General features: G+C 41.5%; 1 protein-coding gene across 5 annotated transcripts in view; it reads left to right on the top strand.

Annotated features, from left to right (window-relative positions):
- The window catches only part of HMCN1 (hemicentin 1), a 194,535-nt gene extending 174,642 nt beyond the window's left edge, over window positions 1-19,893 (top strand). For 4 of the 5 annotated variants that reach the window (XM_021403998.1, XM_021403997.1, XM_021404000.1 and 1 more), the window contains 14 exons: window positions 2,182-2,352; window positions 2,720-2,869; window positions 3,207-3,344; window positions 3,655-3,776; window positions 4,973-5,210; window positions 7,478-7,540; window positions 8,846-8,965; window positions 9,408-9,521; window positions 9,837-9,962; window positions 10,527-10,655; window positions 14,105-14,455; window positions 16,840-16,959; window positions 17,326-17,452; window positions 18,527-19,893. In XM_021403998.1, the coding sequence (XP_021259673.1) occupies window positions 2,182-2,352; window positions 2,720-2,869; window positions 3,207-3,344; window positions 3,655-3,776; window positions 4,973-5,210; window positions 7,478-7,540; window positions 8,846-8,965; window positions 9,408-9,521; window positions 9,837-9,962; window positions 10,527-10,655; window positions 14,105-14,455; window positions 16,840-16,959; window positions 17,326-17,452; window positions 18,527-18,893 (2,336 nt within the window). In that variant the 3' untranslated portion in view covers window positions 18,894-19,893. The remainder of the gene's footprint in view (window positions 1-2,181; window positions 2,353-2,719; window positions 2,870-3,206; window positions 3,345-3,654; window positions 3,777-4,972; window positions 5,211-7,477; window positions 7,541-8,845; window positions 8,966-9,407; window positions 9,522-9,836; window positions 9,963-10,526; window positions 10,656-14,104; window positions 14,456-16,839; window positions 16,960-17,325; window positions 17,453-18,526) is intronic. The other variant, XM_021403999.1, reaches the window with a different exon arrangement.

Raw genomic sequence — 20,300 nt, 5'->3', positions numbered from 1 at the left:
ACATGGGTCCGTACCATGGGACGCTTTCCTTCCCAAACTGCTCCAGCACAGGTCCGTACCACGGGGCCCACCCTTCAGGCACTGCTCCAGCACAGCCTCATGGTAGGCAGCTCCCCCAGCCCTCCTGCCCCATTGCAGCCCCCTCTCCACGGCTGTGGCTCCAGCCCAGGGCTGCTCCTGGGGGGCTCCATGGCTGCAGCCTCCTCCAGGCCACATCCACTGCTGCACTACGGGCTCCTCCGTGGCTGCACTGCTTCACGTGGTGCCCACAGGGTGCAGGGTGACAGCCTGCACCATGGCTGGAGCTGGCTTCACTCTGAGGCAGGGCAGCCTCCCCTGCTACCAAAACCTTGCCCTGTAAATCCAATACCACTTTTCAAACTGACTTCACTTTACTCAAAAGTTTCCTGGTATTTCCTTGGTTAATATTTAATTTGGCTGATGGTTACGTTAAGCAGACTTTTCATTGTTACCTTCTCCTTAGCTTTGTCAGTTTTGGGCAACTGTCAGCACCAGCTGATAAGACATCTCCAGATGCTCTGTTCACACTGTGTACTATCATGTTCTCAGCATGTCAGCTGTTGTTATTGAGGCCATGCTACCAGGAGAAGGCTTTGGAGACTACTTCCCTTCCTGAGTTATATTTGGCCAAATCTAATTGATCTTTTGTGAGCATTTGGATCAACAGAACAGGTTTTCTTTATTTTTGAGATTTATGGTTTGGTTTGTTGTAACCTTCCATCAATTTTATACCCGTGCAGTTTCAGATAATTCGTTTTAAGAATGATGCTCCCAAAGCTCTGAGCAGTTGGGTTCTTCTTCTAGTGAGAGACTACCAGAAAGGATGACAGGGGATTCTGAATATTGACAGCTCTTCTGTATGAACTGATTTGTGATGGGTCTGCATACATTTGACCATGTGTCTTAATCTTGAAATCGTAGAATCACCAAGGTTGGAAAAGACCTCCAAGAACATCCAGTCCAACCATCCACCTATCATTATTTCTCCACAGAACTATGTCCCTCAGTACAACATCAAAATGTTTCTTAAACACCTCCAGAGACAGTGACTCCACAGCCTCCCTGGGCAGCCCATTCCAGCACCTGATCACTCAGAGAAGAAATTTTTCCAAATGTCCAGCCTGAATCTTGCCTGGCGCAACTTGAGGTCATTCCCTCTCGTCCTATTGCTGTTACCTGGAAGAAGAAGCCAACCCCTACCTCACCACAACCTCCTTTCAGGGAGTTGTAGAGAGTGATAAGGTCTCCTCTGAGCCTCCTCTTCTCCAGACTGAACAATCCCAGCTCCCTCAGCTGCTCCTTTTATGGGATGTGTGCTCCAGACCCCTCACAGCCTCATTGCCCTTCTCTGAACACACTCCAGGGCCTCAATGTCTTTCTTGCAGTGAGGGGCCCAAAACTGAACACAGCACTCGGGGTGTGGCCTTACCAGGGCTACAGAGGGATGATCACCTCCCTGCCCCTGCTGGTAGCACTATTTCTGATCCAAGCCAGGATGCCATTGGCCTTCTTGGCCACCTGGGCACACTGCTGGCTCACATTCAGCCAAGTGTCAGTCAACACCCTCAGGTCCATTTCTTCCACATGGTCTTCCAGCCACTCTGCCCCAGCCCTGTAGCGTTGCCTGGTGTTGTTGTGGCCAAAGTGCAGGACTTGGCACTTGATCTTGTTGAACTTCATCCCACTGGCCTCAGCCCAGCAATCCAGCCTGTCCAGATCACTCTGTCAGGCCTTCCTACCATCAGGCAGATTGACACTTCCTCCCAACTTGGTGTCATCTGCAAACTTACTGAGGGCGTGCTCAATCCCCTCGTATAGATGACAAATAAAGATATTGAACAGGACAGGCCCCAGTACTGAGCCCTGGGGAACACCACTTGTGACTGGTTGCCAGCTGGATTTCACTCCATTCACCGCCAGTTCTGTGTAGCCTGGCATTCCCAGGGGCAGATGCAGAGAGACTAGCGAAAGGAATCCTTACAGAACCTTTTGCAGAGGGCAGCTGGCAGAAGTTGGGAAGCGAGTGATTATATGGCTCTTCTTGCGATGCTGTTTCTTTTCTCTATCACATTGGTTCCATCAAAAACTAGTGACACAAAAGCATTACTGTGGCAGCGTAAAATATTTTAAGTGAGCTTTCCTCATTCTTTCTTTCTTCAGTGAATGGAAACTGGGGGCCATGGCAGACATGGAGCCAGTGCTCTGCTTCTTGTGGCGGAGGAGAGCAGACCCGAACACGCCTGTGCAGTAATCCTGCCCCTCTATATCATGGCCATCCTTGTCCTGGAGACTCCTCTCAGATAGCCAGGTGTAATAGTCAAGCATGCCCTGGTGAGTTAATTTTCAGCCTATGTGCAGTGAGAGTGTTCTGAAAGACTGCTGTGCTCCTAACCTACTTGTTTCATTTTCTTGGCTTACATCTCCTCTGCAACTGCTGTTGAATAAATTTGTTGTTGCTGCTTTTCAGAGATGTGGATGTAAGGGCGGTTCCTGTGTTATTGTGCACGTATCTCAGATCATATATACACACCATCCTGTTATTTGCAGGATGTGAGCTTGACTGTTGCAATTAATGTAGTAATATAAGCAGAAATACTCATATGGGCAGTATTTCTGGCTTTTCTGTCTCCCATAATATCGGACAGCCATTTTCACATGGTGCTTTTTTTTTCCTTCCTTCCTTCCCTCCCCTGCCCAGGTGGGCCTTCACGTGCCCAAGGCAGCATCATTGGAAACATCAACAATATTGAGTTTGGAATTGCTTTCCTGAATGCCACAGTAACAGACAGCCCTAACTCTGAATCTCGAGTAATACAAGCAAAGATTACAAGCGTCCCTCGGAGCCTTGGTAGGCTTTTTACTACTTTTTATCACTTTTCTTTTTCCTAGAACCAGGCTTAATTCTGTGCAGTGCTAGTTTTCACTACTTTATTTCATCAAGTGTCACTGGAGAAACTGATCTAACTTTTCAGATAGAGGAAAAAGGAATCTTCAGTAGTTACTCTTAGAATTTTATTGTCCGTACATCCTCTGAATTTTTCATAGTTTTAATCTTATGGGTTATTCTCATTTTAGATTATATTCTTATGGGTTATACTCATTTTGACTTCATAGTCAGCTCTCACTGATGAGGAGACACTTAGCATTGAGAAAAACCCTCAAACATTACATTGGATTTCTTTCAGGTCCAGCTCTGAGAAAGCTTGTTTCTATTCTGAGCCCAGTCTATTGGACAACTGCAAAAGAAATTGGAGAAGCAATGAATGGGTTTACGCTCACAGATGCGATCTTCAAGAGAGAAACCCAAGTGGAGTTTGCAACTGGTTGTTACCATCTCTTTCCAACAAGCATGATAGATACTGCATCCCTTTAAAAGGATCACATAACCACTGCTGAATTTTGAATCTTATGATTATGCTGCTATTTTCTGAGTGCCTGGGGCTTTCAGAGTTTCAAATACAGCTTTTAGATTTTTAATTTGGAACATGTAATGCTTATGTTATAGGCATGGTATGCTTTAAAAAAATATTAGCATGAAATAAGTGGTCAAGTGATCCAATTCAGATAGTCCTTGGCTTACAGGAGTCCCTGGTTAGGATGTTTTATGAATCTGCATGCTCTTAAAATTCGCAGGAGATGTTCTGCGAATGACTCACATTGCCCGGGGTTTGGATTCGGATGGAGCCTTACTGCTAGATGTTGTTGTAAATGGCCACGTTCTGCAGCTGCAGTCACTGGCTGATATTAACATGAAGGTAAAGCCACCCTCAGATACCAGCCTCCTCTCTTTCATTGGCACACACTTCCTCTCTCATCTGTATTAAAGCGATAGGCATTAAGTCCTGACAACTGTTTTATTGTATATAACTTATTTAATGCCTAGTTCAGTTGACAGGTGCTAGCATTGCCTTCAAAAACTAAATGATGCCATCATGAAAATAGGAATGGTCACTCAAGATTTTTAGGTGTTAGAAGGAAGCATGGAAGTGTCTTTGGAGCCACGCACCATAGCTAGGCACGTTGAGTGGGGCTTTTAGTAGAGCTGTGTGTCTTTTAGTAGAAGTGTGTGTCTAATGCCTGCCTGATTTTATGGCTTTTCTGGAGGATTACATCAGCTCTTTTATGCTGTGGCACCCTGCAAAAGCTTCAGAATGTTACTAATTATTTGTTTGTAGCTGCTGTTATGCATAGTTTGTCAGATAAATGTTTTTTGTGGCTGATAAATTTTTAAAGATGTGATTAAAAGATTATGTCATAGGGTATTTCATGTATCCTTATCTTGCATGCTGTTATGGTGCAGGTTGGTAACAATATGCTCTTCTCTCTGCCATAGCATCAAAACTTTGTCTTTTGCTGATATATTTTATGGGAAACAATACTCTTACACAATTCCTCTGAAGTAGGAGGAATTTGCTTTTTAAGAAAAAAAATTCTCAAACTTCTTCAGAAATTATTAGAGAGGATGGTTTGCATGACAGTCTCACTCCAGAATCGTTCTACCTTTCATTTCTGGAAGGTGTTCTCTGCTGCTAATAGTGAGAAAGCTTCTGTCACTGATTGTACTCCTAATAGAATTATGAAGTTCAGAGGGATTGGTTTTCTACCTTGTTCATTTAGTACAAGCCATAAGGAACATTTTGCTCGCTATAATGCATGGTATTAAAATTTTGGATTAGAATGTTTTGAACAATATTTTTAGTTTTTGTAGGATATCCTCTACTGTAACTTCCATCATCATGGTCATCAGCCTGTTTCTTATCAAAAGAAAAATAACATAAGCTGGTAAGACTCAGCAGGTAACTTAAGGGTAAAAAAAGACATGTTGTGTGCAATGCAGTTTGTTCAGCTAGTAAGAGAAAAAACATTTTTCAGAATGTATCACATACTCCTTCAAAATACGAAGAGCACAGTGGTGGTAGCTGCGCTCAGTGGCTCCTGTTGGTTGTTTCAGGATTACACAGAAGACTACATTCAGACCGGCCCCGGGCAGCTGTACGCCCATTCCACTCGCCTCTTTGCTGTGGATGGAGTTAGTGTTCCCTACACATGGAACCACACTATTACCTATGATCACACCAAAGGAAAAATGCCTTTTTTGGTGGAAACACTCCATGCTTCCTCTATCACAGCAGAGTACAACCCACTGGAAGAAACTTTGGCTTTTAAAATCCATGCTTCCATTGCAAAAGGTATTGTTCAAGTTTTTTACAAGAATACAACAATATCCTGATTTACTAGCATTCCTTACCTTTACTCTCAAAGCTAGTTATGGCTTTGAAAGCAGAACTGCTATTCTACTCAGAAAACTTTATTGTAGATCCTGGGACCTGTATGTCTTACTAATATACCCCTAGATTAACATGGGTAATTAACAGGCTGCTGTAGTTTGCACTTTCTGTTCCTCTGCAGTTCCGATCAACAATCTCAGTCTGCCACTGCTGACGTTACTGCTAGCATGAGGAGTAGCTTCAGATAGGTAGCCTCAAATATTTCTCAGTTTCCATGTGTGTACCTTTCCTTCCCAGAAATGTCCCTCTCCTGTCCCTTTTGAGTGGGGGATGGTGTTGGTAGGGTTTTATTTTGCATAGTTGTTCAGGAGGATTTTCTTCTTACTCTGAAGCCCACACAGATTTAACTTGGTAAGAAGGCTGCAGAGGCAGAAGAACATGAGACATTTTAACCGTTTTAGTGTGGAATTTTGTAAGTAACTCCGCAGGTTGTCCTAGAGAAGGATTTAACGCATACAGAAAACACTATGCTGAGCTCAGCTTTAAAACCTTCTTGATACTTTGTGGAAGTGTTTGAAGGCAGATGCTGTGCCTGGTGTGCAGTTAGAGTGCTGGGTGGACAGTGCTTACATAACATATTAAACCTGCTGCTGCCTGAGAGGTAGCAAAGTTGTGGCTCCTTGACCTGGGGCACCATGCCTTGTTGCTGCCCCCCCCACTGCTGGCTTCTGCTGGCTTTTACCTAAGTGATTTGAAGGAACAGAGCATATTAGTCATGCAGGTGGGTCCTCCTTAGAGAAGAAGTCATTATTAGTTAGTAGAGTGATCTGTTTTCTTCTTGTATACTACTTGAGTATGTTTTTTTTTTACAGCCCAGTATTTTTCAAATGAAAGAACTTAGGTTTGAAAGTAAATGAACTGCCGGGACTCCCTGTCTCTCTCTTTCAGCTGCAGTAAAATAATGTTTTTTTCCTCTTGCCAGACTATGAATTCACTGAGCAGTTTGAAAACCAAATGAGATTTTCTTTTCCATTTTTAAAAAATAGGCCTAATAAAAAGAGATCTCCAAAGCAAGTTATACCTATGCGTAAATCTGGCCATGCTTTTAGAAACTGAACTTGCATTTACTTCCTTCAACAATTAATATACTGCTTTTTAAAAAATGTTATCTTTACATTGAATCATTTTTCAGGACACAAGTATAGAGTAAAATATATGTGGATTTCCAGCAAGCTCTATGAGAATTTTCCACTGATAGGATTTTTCCAGTTGAGAAGAGTATGCACTTGTGTTCTTCTACAGTGAATTCCCACAATCTGTGACATGATTTCTTTGCGTTGTGGTTTAACCCAGCAGGTGGCTCAGCACCGTACAATCATTTGCTCACTCCTCCCATTCCCAGTGGGATGGGAGAGAGAACTGGGGGAATAAAGTAGAACTTGTGAGTTGAGATAAAACTATTTGCTAAGACAGAGAAAAGGAAAAGGATAATAGTTATGACTATATATATATAAATGGTATATAATAAGTGATGCACAAGCAATTGCTCACCACCCCCTGACTGATGCCCACCTAGCCCTCGTGCAGTAGAAGAGAGCGGGATGAACTCCCACCCCCTTCCAAACTCCTTCCACTTGATGTCCTATGAATACCCCTTTGGCCAGTGTAAGTCAGCTCTCCTCACTCTGTTCCCTCCCAGCTCCTTGCACCCTTTGCTCTGTGCAGCGCTGCTTAGCAGCAGCTATAAACATCAGTGTGTTATCAGCATTGTTTTTCACCTAGAACCAAAACATAGCATCATACCAAGCACTCTGAAGAAAAGAATTCCACCTCAGCTGAAACTAAGACACTTTGGTTTGGGTTTATTTTCTTCCCTGGATGTGACATGGAATTGAGTGGTCCTTCTTTTAACAGTGAAATAATGAAAGCTGTATGGGAAACTTTGCAGGACGGATGAGGTTGGGGTGTGACTTGCAGTCCCCACTCTTGTGTATCATTTTTTTGAAACAGCAAGAAACATGTACTGCTGACTACGGGTGCCCAAGTAGAAAAAAAAAAATTGGATTTTATAAGTTTCTATTTTAATGTCCAAGTAGAACAAGCCATTTTGAAAGATCTTAGGATCTTTTATTTGTAACAACTGGGCTGCAATTCCTAATGTTAAAGGTTCTTCTTCATAATACAGCATTATTTTCATCCAGAAGTAACGTGCTTCCTTTACCATACAGGAGATCGTAGCAACCAGTGTCCTGCTGGGTTTGAGTTGGACTCATCTGGGCCTTACTGTACAGGTAATGATGTGGCAAGTTTAATATGTAATCAGGCAGCAGCATCTTCATCCCTTCTATTCAGAGCTCCCGAGCATGCAGTGCACGCTCCAAGAAGTGGAATCTGCCATCGATGGACAAGTGTGGGCCCAGAGTGCAGACACCGTGCCCAGGCAGCCTCCTGTCAGCATCATGATGCAAAGTGGGACTGCTGAGATGCTGTGCCTGCTGAGCCTGTAGAGCCAGGGAGCACTCTGTGAGAGGAGGGATGAGGGCTGGCAACCTAGAGAGCAGCCCACTGACACCCAGCTTTTGCTTGGGTAGCAAATGTGAAAAGAAAGTTACGAGCCTTTTAGTTGTCTCCTCTTGGTGACTGAGTCGTGTTTGCTTCAGGGAGGAATATCTGATGTGGTTTTGTGGATTTTTGTGTTTAATTCGTTGCCCCTCAAAAGTTCAAAAATTAATGGAATTAACAATGAAACTTCACACTATCAGAAAATTTTAAAATCAGGAAAGCTGAAAATATGGCTGCTAAACAGTTTTTCTACTTGCAGTATTTTCTGTAATACAGTATGTTTTCAAAAATTATAATACAGAAAATTTAACAGTCCTGGCAAGTCTGTCTAGGAAGTCCAAATAGAACACTGAGTTCCATCTGTTCTGTTGCAGAGAGATTCTCTGAAAGAGGTTGTGTCAAACCTTCATTACCACAGCAGTGACCCATCCTGCAGAGTGTCCCCAAGCAGGATCCTAGGGAGCCCGTTGTGTGGATCTGATAAAAGCGAGAAGCAAGATCTTAAATTAGACATGAAGGCTCTGCTGTGTTTGAACTCTAGTCCCGTTAATGTATAGTAGTGAAATGTAATAAAGGAGGCTTCAGGGGCTTGTTTTTTGTGATCACAAGTGGAAATTCAATCATAGCACTTTCATGCTCTTATTCCAAGGTTCAGGCATTGCTCACTTTCTCAAAGCATCCAGGGATGATGGCATGGTTTCCTGGTGTGTGTGCCAGCAGCTACCCAACGTAGCTCTGCTGACCACTGGGTCTCTGGCTGAACAGGGCTATGTGAGCAAAGAATGTCTGTGAGAGCTGTAGATGTGATGTGGGCATGCTGCAAAGGGCGTTCCACATATTGCTCTCACACTGCAGAGTGTGGGGTGAACGTAGTAGGTTGGGGGCAAGGAGCTGAGGACAGCCTGGGATGGAGGAGAATGTGATGCTCTAGCCTGGACCACACAGACATACAGGTCCTCTGAAGGTCACCGGTGTAGTGTTTTGTAGGTCTTGGAAGTCTTATAAACATTTTTTCAAACGTTTCCTTCCTGCAGATGAAGACGAATGTGCTGTGCGAAATCCCTGTTCCCACACCTGCCACAACGCCATGGGAACCTACCACTGCTCCTGTCCAAAGGGCCTCACCATCACTGCAGATGGGAGAACGTGCCAGGGTAAGGGGAGCTGCCATGGGCAGGCAGGAAACGAAGAGCCCTATGGCACATCAGGCATGGGGAGATGTTTTCTTCAGGCTGGACCATTTGGTCATTGTATGAATGGTGTTCCAATGAAAATCTAGCCTCTCACGTAACTAAAAGTAACTTTTTAAAAGACTGATCTCCAGCTAAGGTGTCTATAAATCTTCAGTATTAACTTAGGGACAATTTTTAAAATGTTTTGCTTTTTCCAACTTTAGGAATAAATTAAAATCTTGCTTTTGTGTCCCGTGTGCACTTTCTTCTATGATGATGTGAGAGAAGCATTCGCTTCTGCATGTAGCATAGTAACTAAGCTGAAAGCAGAGCATGGAACATTGTCTAAACCAAAACCCTGTTTATCTAAACGATGACAAGGAGACTCACAGTGATGACATCAAAAGTTTGCCTTTTCCAACAGATATTAATGAGTGTGAAGAGCCCAACTCCTGTCATCAGCATTGCTTCAATACCATAGGAAGTTTCCACTGTGGTTGTGATCCAGGATACCAGCTAAAGGGGAGAAAATGCATAGGTATGAATTATTTTAGAAGTTCATTCTTTCTTCCCAATGGAAATGGTTTAATGCTTACTTGTTCCTATATGCAACTTTATCCAAACCCTTTGTGAATGTAACTCCAACTCAGGATGATATCCTCAGTATGTATTCTTGAATTTGTAAAGCAGCACTAAAATCTAGAGGGAATTGGACTGACTGATAAATGTGCATGAAATGCTTCCAAATGCACGCATGCAGTATGATCTCAGCTAGATTATGCTGCTCTTTAGGATCTGAGCATAAGGAGTTCATTTCCATTCCTGCTTTCTTTGCTTTTATTTTTTAAATAAGATATAAATGAATGCAGACAGAATGTATGCAGGCGTGATCAACTTTGCAAAAACACCCATGGTGGCTATAAGTGCATTGAGCTGTGTCCAAATGGAATGACCAAAGCAGAAAATGGAACTTGTATTGGTGAGTAGAAACTTAGTCTACTGTATGGTGATGCTAAGCACACAGACAACAATGGATGGTTTCTAAAAGAAAAATCTTTGTAGTCCATTGCCATTTACTAGAATTTGCACACGTTAAGGCACTGACCTTTTCATTAGTGGGAACACAGGCATTTACATTTTCTTTAAATTAACTGATGACAAAGGAATAGACATATCCTTACCACTTCAAGTTTTCTAGATTATATTTATTTTGACAGAGCAGCTGCTAGAATTGGAAACCTCAATTAAAAGTTTTGAAAATTAATGGAAAAAGTAAGTGCAATACAGTTGAAAAATTTGTGCGTCTGCTCAGTATTTGCTTTCAGACTGTGAAATGCAGATTGTTTCACAGATCTGTAACACACTGTTACAGAGTAATTGCTGATCATAGTACCAAGTGAGAAAAGGGTGTTCGGAGGCCAAATTTATTTAGAGAGCCAAACTCGCTGTGGTTTAACTGCATTCATTATGCATTAAGGAATTTAAAGCTGTAGAAACTTTCAAGAAAATATGTGACTGCTTCCTCTTGCCCTATTGCTTGTAGATATCGATGAGTGCCGTGACAGAACCCATCAGTGCCACTACAACCAGATCTGTGAGAACATGAGAGGAAGTTACCGCTGTGTGTGTCCAAGAGGGTATCGGTCACAGGGAGTTGGAAGGCCTTGTGTGGGTAAGCTGCCCGGCCATGTTATTTGTCACCTGTTTGTTGCTGATGCTTTTGACTGTAGCATCCAACAGCACTACTCTATTTGAAGGCTATGCTACAAAGATAAATCTGCTTTGGAGTTCATAGTTGCTGTCTAAAATGAAGAATCCCCATTAAATAGTCAAAACTAAATGATTCCAAACTGAGATCGCTACAGATCCATGCTTTCAAAACAAAGTGTAAAAGGGCTGTGGATCTCACAGGCACCGATGGATGGATAGATGCAGCAAGCTAATGCTCCACAGCAGGCTTAATTTATAAAAGTGAAAGCAGGTTTGTTAGTTGATCAGAGAAATGTGGTTGGGTGTACGCCGACTGCATTGATTCACACCTGAAGTCAGTTGAGCAGCGGTTGATGTGGACTCTGCTAAAAGAGAACACTCAGAGGAAGTGTGTTGCAAGAGGCACGACACACCCGGAGCCTGCCTCTGCAAACAGGCATCACAACACCCTGTCTGCCTCCTGGAATTAGATTTTCCTGTACGGACAGAGCAGAGGAGGCCGATACTCATTTATCGCTCAGCACTCCCTTCTGACAAGAGAAGGAGGAATCTCCACAGACATAGGAATGCTGACCATGTCGCTACTCCCCTACACTTTCTACGTAGAACCCTTTGGCATTAAAATGTGCAGACCATCCACCCACACAGGCACGGTTTCAGAGATACTGTCATAGCTCTAATGTGAATAGCAGGAGAGTCTGTTTAACCTATGATGTCAGTGCGAGTGCTCAAAACACTTCCTCTGGCATTTCACAGACCCTAGCATGGCTCTAAGATCATTTAGATTTATAATTTATATATATGGAATATTTAAAATTCAATAGCTGATCCGCTCTGACCATAATGATTTATAAATGAGGTATGTGACACTTGGTGAAGTCAGTTCCAGTTGCTCTCCCATATCGTATCAGAGAAACGTTCCTCTGTGATGACTTCCTCAGGATTAGGTTTCAGAAGTGATAAATAGCTGCTCTGGAGGATAGGATTTTTTTCTTTTTAAAGTGCCTAAGATTTTGGGCTGCCAAAAGCCAGGCTGGAATGCTTTTTTAAAGATTAAATTGCAGAAATAAAGTGTTTGGCTGTGGACCAAACAGTTGTCTCTACTAAAATGAAAATCAATCCCAGACTCTGTAATGTATATTAAAAGCATTTAAATTTCTTACAGTAATAAGCTGGATAAGGTTTAGGCTACAGGTTTTCACAAAACACCAGCAGCTGTCCTAAAGCTAATTTCTAAGCAACGACCACTGAAAGCTCCCTCTTAAATTAAATTAAATATGATCATTATGCTCCTTTGATTTATTTCTTTATCTGCTTAAAATATGCTTGAAATATATACGCAAAAATATTAGTTCACGTGTTAATAACAAGTGGGTCTTACTGTAATGCTTCCAACGAACACACAGAAAAGCTGGAAAGTCTATGGGACCCCAGACTGAAACAGGCATTCTGCACACAGCTCGTTCCCGTTCCACTCCTGTTGTGTGTAGGGTCGCTTGTGCAACAGTTCACAGTTGGATGGGGAAAACACACGCAGATATGTATGTGTGCCCAATTATCCACACTATAACGGTTCTGTGAGCTATATTGTATCTCAACATGCCATATCATAGATGGAAGGGCATTGTCAAAAGCCGTTTTAATGCATTTCTGCATACAACACATGCGGGACCATCCAGAATTGAAAATCAAATAATATTTATAAAGCCAGAGAATGTAGCTGTTAGTTTCAAGGTCGTATTTCACTTGTTCTTGTAAAGATCTGATATTTATGATGCATGATCAAAGGGATCCTGTCCAGGGAAGCTTTGGCTTACCAGTGCTTAAGCGATCACTTTTCACGAGGATGGCGATGCTATAATTCAGATGACTGGCTGCATTCAGTTTTGTTGATATTGCATAGGTTGCTCCTACAAAATAAATTGCTCTAGTTTTCTTCAAGCTCTTATTAGTTGTTACCTTATTAAAAATGAAGCTTTTTTCTTTACGACACTTGGCAATATTACACTACTGACAGTGTAACAGATATGTAATGTTTCGATTATGTGTTTGTGAAGTTGGATAATACTGCAATACTCTGCGGTGATTACCCCTGGATTTCTGATTCTCAAAGCATTTAATTGTTAATATCAAAAAAACTTTTAAAATACATAACACTTAATAAAAATGCATTCTAATATTCTCCTATGTTTCCAAACAGCATTACTTTTAAAATACCATTAGCACGCATTTCTGTCTGTAATTTGCAAGCAATGCTCAAAGTATGTTCAGAGAGGACCAAAATGAAATGATAATGCTAGTTTAATGACGTTTCTACAGCAATAATTTAGACATAGGTAATTTCCAGTCATATGAAATAGTTAAACTGTTATTGAGTCACCATTAAGGTAAGCTTTAAGTTCTAGTTAAAAAAATACGTGCCAATTAATAGACGTGCCATTATGTATCTTCATGTCGGGTTATTTCTGGTCATGGCAGAGTTGCATGTTCCTGCTTTGGTTTTAACGCTGAGGATTTACTGCTCGGATTGGTCACATTATTTTGGATTACAGTGTGAGGGAAACTGAGCTGAACAGAGAAAAGTGATTCCCAAGGGAAACAGAAATAACTCTGTTTTTGAATGGTGTGAAACTCATAAGTACAATAATACATTCTGCTAAGTATCGAGATTCACAGCTGGGAGGAGCAGCAGCAGCGTGGCAGCACGCAGCCAGCCACTCCCCGGGCAGCCCTGCAGCGTGCCCTCGAGGCCGTGCATTTCCCCTGGCAGGACCACAACCCCGGCAGTGCATCTGGAGCTTCTCAGTCCCGGTCTGAATGACCGGGAAGCTCTGTGCTTCTCAGGACGGTCTTGTGTTAAGTGTCCTCCTTTGAAAAAGAGTCCAACAGCTTCTCCCACTCATCCTAAGAACAAAAGTAGTTCTGTAGTAGTTGCAAACCCTTTATGCTGGAACACTGAGCAGCTTGGCGCCAAGGGATCACTTGCTTCTCAGAGCGCACCTCTGGGTACCCCCTGGGCATTTCTCACTGCAGTAAGTGGTGGTCAGGATGCTACACAACTCTGCTGCTGCAGAAGCAAGGGAACAGATCTTGTTCCTTTCCCTGTTGTCACATCTTACCTTCAGAGCATGTAAGGTGAGGCCCTCAGTGGATTTTTTGTCCTGTGTGAGCTGTCGTATCTCATAGGTGTAGGAAGAATAAAGGTGTATTCTTGGACAGGATAGAAAACCTGCCTGCTTGGCATTTGTGTTCTTTGTATTTTACTGCCTTCAGGATCTCACTTTTGTTCCGCAGACTGGGATAGGTATGTATGTATATTTATATATACACACACATATTGTTATGTGTTGTTTTATCTTGTTTTTTGTCTTCCCACATGGTTTGTTGCTCTGGATCATGGCACATGAGCAGATATTAATGAATGTGAACAAGTGCCTAAGCCCTGTGCATTTTGGTGCACCAACACCCCCGGCAGCTTCAAGTGTATCTGTCCACCTGGACAACAATTATTAGGTGATGGGAAATCTTGTGCTGGATTGGAGAGATTGCCACATTCCGGTGCCTATTTCAATATCTATAACTATGCTCAATTCTCCCCTGTGAGAGACAACTATCAACCTCAACAGTATTACAGGCACTCCTCAAACCTCTACAGCTCCTTCTCAGAGTATAGGAACAGCAGAATACCTGTCTCCAGAACTAAAAGGATCATTAGAGAAACTTGTCCTGAAGGCTATGAGGCAAAGAGTGACAGATGTGTAGGTAAATGTCAGTCATGTCTATACAATTCTCTTGCTTTAGTCCTAATTCTTAGGCTGCTGTTTCATATTTGTTAGAGGCCTATAGTCTGTGGTGCTCTGTTATTTCATATTACCATGTTAAGTACTCAGTGAGTTACGCATGTCTTTGTTTCTTGAGCAGATTGTAGCAAAAATGTTTTCAAACCTCCTCCCTTAACCTCCTGTTCTAATTGTGCTGCTTGCTGTGTATTAGCAAATTGTTACCCTCTATTCTCTTTATCCTGATGATGGTAGCTCACCTTTGCAAATTTTCTCACACTTAAAAAGCACCAGTAGGCCCCTTCACCTTGGGATGTTGCTAATGTCAGGCTCCAACTCATGGCAGTAGCAGTCTGGATCAAAAAGGCCTAGAATAAAGAGTGTAGAACTGAACATACTGAGGCAGCACCGAGGTTAGTCACTCCCACATGGGCTGTACAAGCAGAAGCAGTTAGGGGATAGAGCCAGTCATAATGCAATTCACTGAGCAGTAGAGATGGATTATATGTAAACAGACCAGACGTTCGTCTAGTCAGCAAGAGCACTGTTTCTGTGTGCATGATGAGGAGGGCAGGGCACTTACAGTAACAGGCACATTCTGCCACACATTTTATTTCTGTTCTTTAAGAGGTGTGAAGCTTCAGAACACAATCGTAAGACCAACAGGAAACAAAGGTGTGTGGCACCTCTCACTGAGCTCACTTTCTCCTTGCTATGTGAGCATCTTGGAGACTTTTTGCCCGTACTGGAAGTCTAATTCAGCTCCTCTTGAAACGTGAAAGGAATAATATCCTGTGCTGTTCATTAACTGCTCTGCACTAAATGTTCAGAAATGGAGTTTAAGAAAAATCTTTTTTTTTTTCTGCTCCTTAACTCATGTTGTGAGTATCTTAAAAATAGATAAATAAAATTACTCAGCTATTTTTTTATTATACTGTTGAGTTCAAGACTAAGTGTAGTGCAGTCTAGGTCTTACGAGAACTTTTCCCAGCGTGTTTAAAAGCAGTTTGTGGTGCTATAGATAAGTGCCTCAACTTGACATGTATGCCATCATAGAGAAGGACAGTGTGCCTCCAGGATAAATACAGTGAGCTGAAGCTAGGTTCTAGCCACTAGAGCTGTTGCTATATATATAGTACAATGTTGAAAAATATGAATGCATTTTTATAAATAATAATTACAGATAGGCAGACATCAGATTAATCTTGTATTTACATTATTATGACTTTTCAGTACACTTACAAATACAGCATGTTATGGGTTTAGCTGTTTAACTGAAAGAACTTGGACTGCAGCCACCACTGCTAAAAACCTGTGGTCCGCAGCCCGGCTTCCAGTTCGAGTTAGTGAACACTGCTGTACTTCTGTTTCATTGGAATAAACGCGTAGATTTAAAATTTACTGTTTAATGCAAAAAAGACATCCACATAATGCTTTTATTTCCAAGAAGATTCATTGAGTAGAGAACCATAAGGATTTGATAACACACTTTAAATTTCTTTAGTCACATCTGTTTCTCTTTTCTTTTTGCATTTTTACTGAGTGCAACCCCTGTAAATCAGACAGAGAAGGAAGAAGCAAAGACCTTCATTCCTCTGTTTCAGTCATGCAAGTCTTAATGCTTGCACATGGCAGTAACTCACAGAGGAGTTCTGTTGCTCTCCTGAAGTGGGCAGCCATTTCAAAAGAAGTAATGATTAGATGTGATCTCTATCTGAATCACATTAGTCTGCTTTGAAAATTTTAAATAGGCATCTGCTATTGATGTGTTTGAGAGGGAGATTTTAAAAAAAAAAAAAAAAGAGGAAGGTTAAAAGAGCATTTAAAGAGCATTTATTAATGATCTTTGTGGATAGTGTGCTTAATATGGCATGAGAGTGATCAGTTTGGAAAGGAAAAAGCTTTGCCCAAGGAGGGATGAACTGTAGTAAGAACAATTCCCTGAGTGCGGGCCTCCTTTGAAGAGAGAACCAACGTGGGCACTTCCTAAGCGTGTTGCCTGAAACGTTATTATCAGGCAGCTCGGCATCTGGGGGCAAGACCGTACCTCTGTGTCCTTAGTGGGGTTGTGCAGCTCGCTCCTCCCATTGTTGCCAGAGCTCCATATCAGAGGGGTCTGTCAGCTTGGAGAGAGACCTGCTAAGGCTGCCAAAAAAAAGAGGCAAAGCTTTTAATTCCATAAAAACTACAGGCAACAGAAGCAGGTAAGTTGGGAAAGGTTTGCTAGTTTTAGACATTCAACCTCATTACCAAAACCAAAAAAAAAAAAAAATCCCCATGACTTGCACCAACTCTTCCCGTATGCTTGTACACAAATAGAACATCAGCAATCTCGATGTTTATGTTTTTTGGGTTTCTTTCTGACAGACATTGATGAATGTGAAGCCAGAGATACATGCCAGCATGAGTGCAGGAACACCCTGGGAAGTTACCAGTGTGCTTGTCCGTCTGGTTATCGTCTTATGCCCAACGGCAAAACCTGCCAAGGTATGGAAATTTCTTTGAGAGTGCACAAATGTGTTTGTAAGTAAATCAGTTATAAATCATATTTAGTGTTTGTATTAAGCACTTGCTCAGTGCCCTTTCTGAGATGCAGTGTTCAATATGTCAACTTTCAGAAGTTTTTATATTTTACATTTCAACACTTAATAAAACATCAGCAAATTAGACAACTGCAACTTCCGATTCTCTGATGTTTCCTCATGTGCACATTTAGCTCTGCACAAGTACACAGCAGCTCTGTGGTCAATCCCAATACAACCCTTTATCTGTCCTGATCAAAAAAAAAGTACTGTTAGATTTTTGATGCACCGAAAAACCCAATTGACTGTGTTCCTGTTTGCTTTCCCACAGACATCGATGAGTGCCTCGAACAGGACATTGACTGTGGAGCAAGCCAGATGTGCTTCAACATGAGAGGGAGCTACCAGTGCATAGAGACACCTTGCCCACCAAACTACCAGCGGGAGCCTCTTTCTGGGTATGCTGAATTTTCAGCCCTTAAGGTCTTGTTTTCTCACGCACTCCAAGCTCACGTACTTAACCTTTAATCATAAGAAGGAACTTTATCTAAGTTTAAGTGATATCAGTAACGCTTATTCTAGCAAAAAGTAAAGCATTAAAACTGAAGATTGTCATTGGTGTACAGAGAGCAGCTGTATTCTGTGCTTCCTGCACAGCAAAACAAGAGGAGTGGGTCCAGGCAGAATCTTTCTATTAATTCAAATGCAAATAGCTTCAGAGTGGCTTTTTACTAAATGAACCCCAGCAGGCTTTGATCCTTTCTGCTGATTCAGCATCATTCCCTTCTCAGTTGTGGACCTAATTTTGCATCTGTTCTCCAACTTATTTCTGTAAAGGCCTAATTTGTCATCATTTTCAAAACTTCTGTATTCTTTTTGTCATGAAAATAACAGTCCAGTTCATGGATAGTTTTTCCTTTTTAAGTCACTGTAGATTTTTTCTTCTTCTGAAGTCAAAAAAATTGTAATTTCTTCTAATCTTTAAATACACACAGGGAAATAGTTTGGTTCAGTCTGATCACAAAAGATGGTTTCTGACCATGAACTGGAATGACATTTAAGTTGAAATGGGTAGTGTTCACGGAGGAGCAGAGATAGCAGACTTCCTTCTTTAACTGTTGACTAATAGAAGTAAAATTCACTCTGCTCTTCATTCCAAATTCTTGGTTTTATGACATAACATACAGACACATCATACAGAGTTGCCAGTATGTTTTAAACCAACGTTCTCTACTCTCTTAAGAACGAGGTCACTAAGACGTGCACCATTGTAGTCCATAACAAGTACTTTCTTAGTTTGGCTTTTTTTGCATTGCATCTTGGTGTTATCTGAGATGTTCCTTCTGAGGGGAAATGAGACATTAAACCAGGCAGCAAATTTAAAGGAGCAATTGATAAAGAGTGTGCAGGTTTAGCTCCGTTGAGAAGACCAAATCTGCATACTGCAGCATGATAAATGAGGGAAGAACTTCAACCCATATATCAAGTATGGGAATAGAACTTAAAGCGCTCTGTTGTTTTTTTTTTTCCAGGTTCTGTCTCAAAAACTGCCCGGCCAATGATTTGGAATGTGCCCTGAGTACCTATGCATTGGAATACAAATTTGTCTCCCTCCCCTTTGGCATAGCTGCTGGTCAGGATTTAATCCGGCTGGTTGCCTATACGCAAGATCAGGTCATGCATCCAAGGACAACTTTCTTAATGGCAGACGAGGAGCCAGCAATCCCATTTGCCTTGCGAGATGAGAACTTGAAAGGAGTTGTGTTCACCACCAGACCACTGCAAGAGCCGAAGACTTACCACATGAGAGTCAGAGCCTTGTCCTACAGTGTTGATGGAAATATCGAGTATCAGACAACTTTCATTGTTTATATAGCAGTGTCAGCCTATCCTTATTAAATACACAAACTACTTGAGAGTAATCACAGTATTTTAACCACATTCATACATGCTGATGGGTATTACCATTTCAGACTGATCCTACTGTCTTCCTACCGTTGTTAACCATGTAACTTGAAAATGGTGCTATGCTCTTTCCTTCTTCCTTCCCCGAGGCTGCTCATACAATCCCATTATTCCAATTCTAGAGGAAAATCCATGGCTTTGAAGACCGGCTGCTATTTCCTGTATTTATTAAACCGGAGCAGAACAAAGCAAAGTATGAGCTGATCAAAGTATGGTCAAAAGCAGTAAGCAAGAAGCAGCCTCGGTTAAAAGCAAGTGAAGAAATGTCTAACTAGAAGAAATAGTAGTTTCAAGTGGTCTGCATATCTTAATGGTTGCTAAATGTGTTACAGTTTTAGATGTATTAGATTTTTTTTTTGTATCAAATACCTGATAGAATTAGGGCTGTACATATATTATGACACGTGCTCAAAAAAACCCAAATACCACTATAATGATTGCAAGTGCTGAAACATGGTATTAGTGTTGTTTTCAGCTAAGAAATCTACTGCAGAGTCTGGAACCGGTACATTTGTTCTCTGTGCAATTTTAGGGATGTCAGTGTTGTTTGGAAGTAAAAAAAAATGATGTGGCTTCTACTTTATAAGCAGGTATTTTATAACTATTTTTTTTAACTGACATTCTGTTATAGCCATTTATTTAGCTCAAAACCATTTCAAATCCATTTCACAACTCCCAAATCAGTTAAAATATTTTAGGTTTTTTTTGCAAAGTTTTCTTCCAAAAGATGTAGTAAGTTTGCTTCAATAATGTCAATACACTGTACACAAGTAATTTTGCCAAGATGTATTCTATTTTTATGGAAGTGTATATATGCTTTTTCTATGTGCATTTTCTATGCAGTATCTCAAGAATGTTTTACAGTTAAGTTTTCATAAAAGGACAATGCCAATACATTGAAAATAACCAAAATAAAGGTTCCCATTGCCTTTGAGATAGCTGCATGTTTTATCCTTGAAAAGAAATTGTTTCCCATATGTAAGGCACTTGCCTTTAGTGCCCGTGGAGAAAGCAAAAGGTAGGGCTCTGGCACGCGGGGGAGCTGCTTAAAAAAATCAACAAAGAGCACTGAGATTGGGAATTACAATTTTCACTGTGAAACTTACGCAGTTTTTCAGTCAGTGTCAGAAATGTCGACAAAACTTCTGTTGAGAATGCCATGGGAACACAGCAGGGAAAATAAGCAGCAAGCAAGGTGCTGCACAATATAGCTCCATGAGAAAAATCTCAAATAGCTTCATAAATAGGGAAAAAATCGACATTGTGACCAGCATTTATCAAACTACCACAACGCCCTGTGTTAGTTAACACGGTCCAGTCAGATCTGCTGTTATCTCAACC

Source organism: Numida meleagris, chromosome 7 (assembly GCF_002078875.1).
Source record: "Numida meleagris isolate 19003 breed g44 Domestic line chromosome 7, NumMel1.0, whole genome shotgun sequence".
Taxonomy (NCBI): Eukaryota; Metazoa; Chordata; class Aves; order Galliformes; family Numididae; genus Numida; species Numida meleagris.
This window is presented reverse-complemented; position numbering and strand designations above follow the sequence as displayed.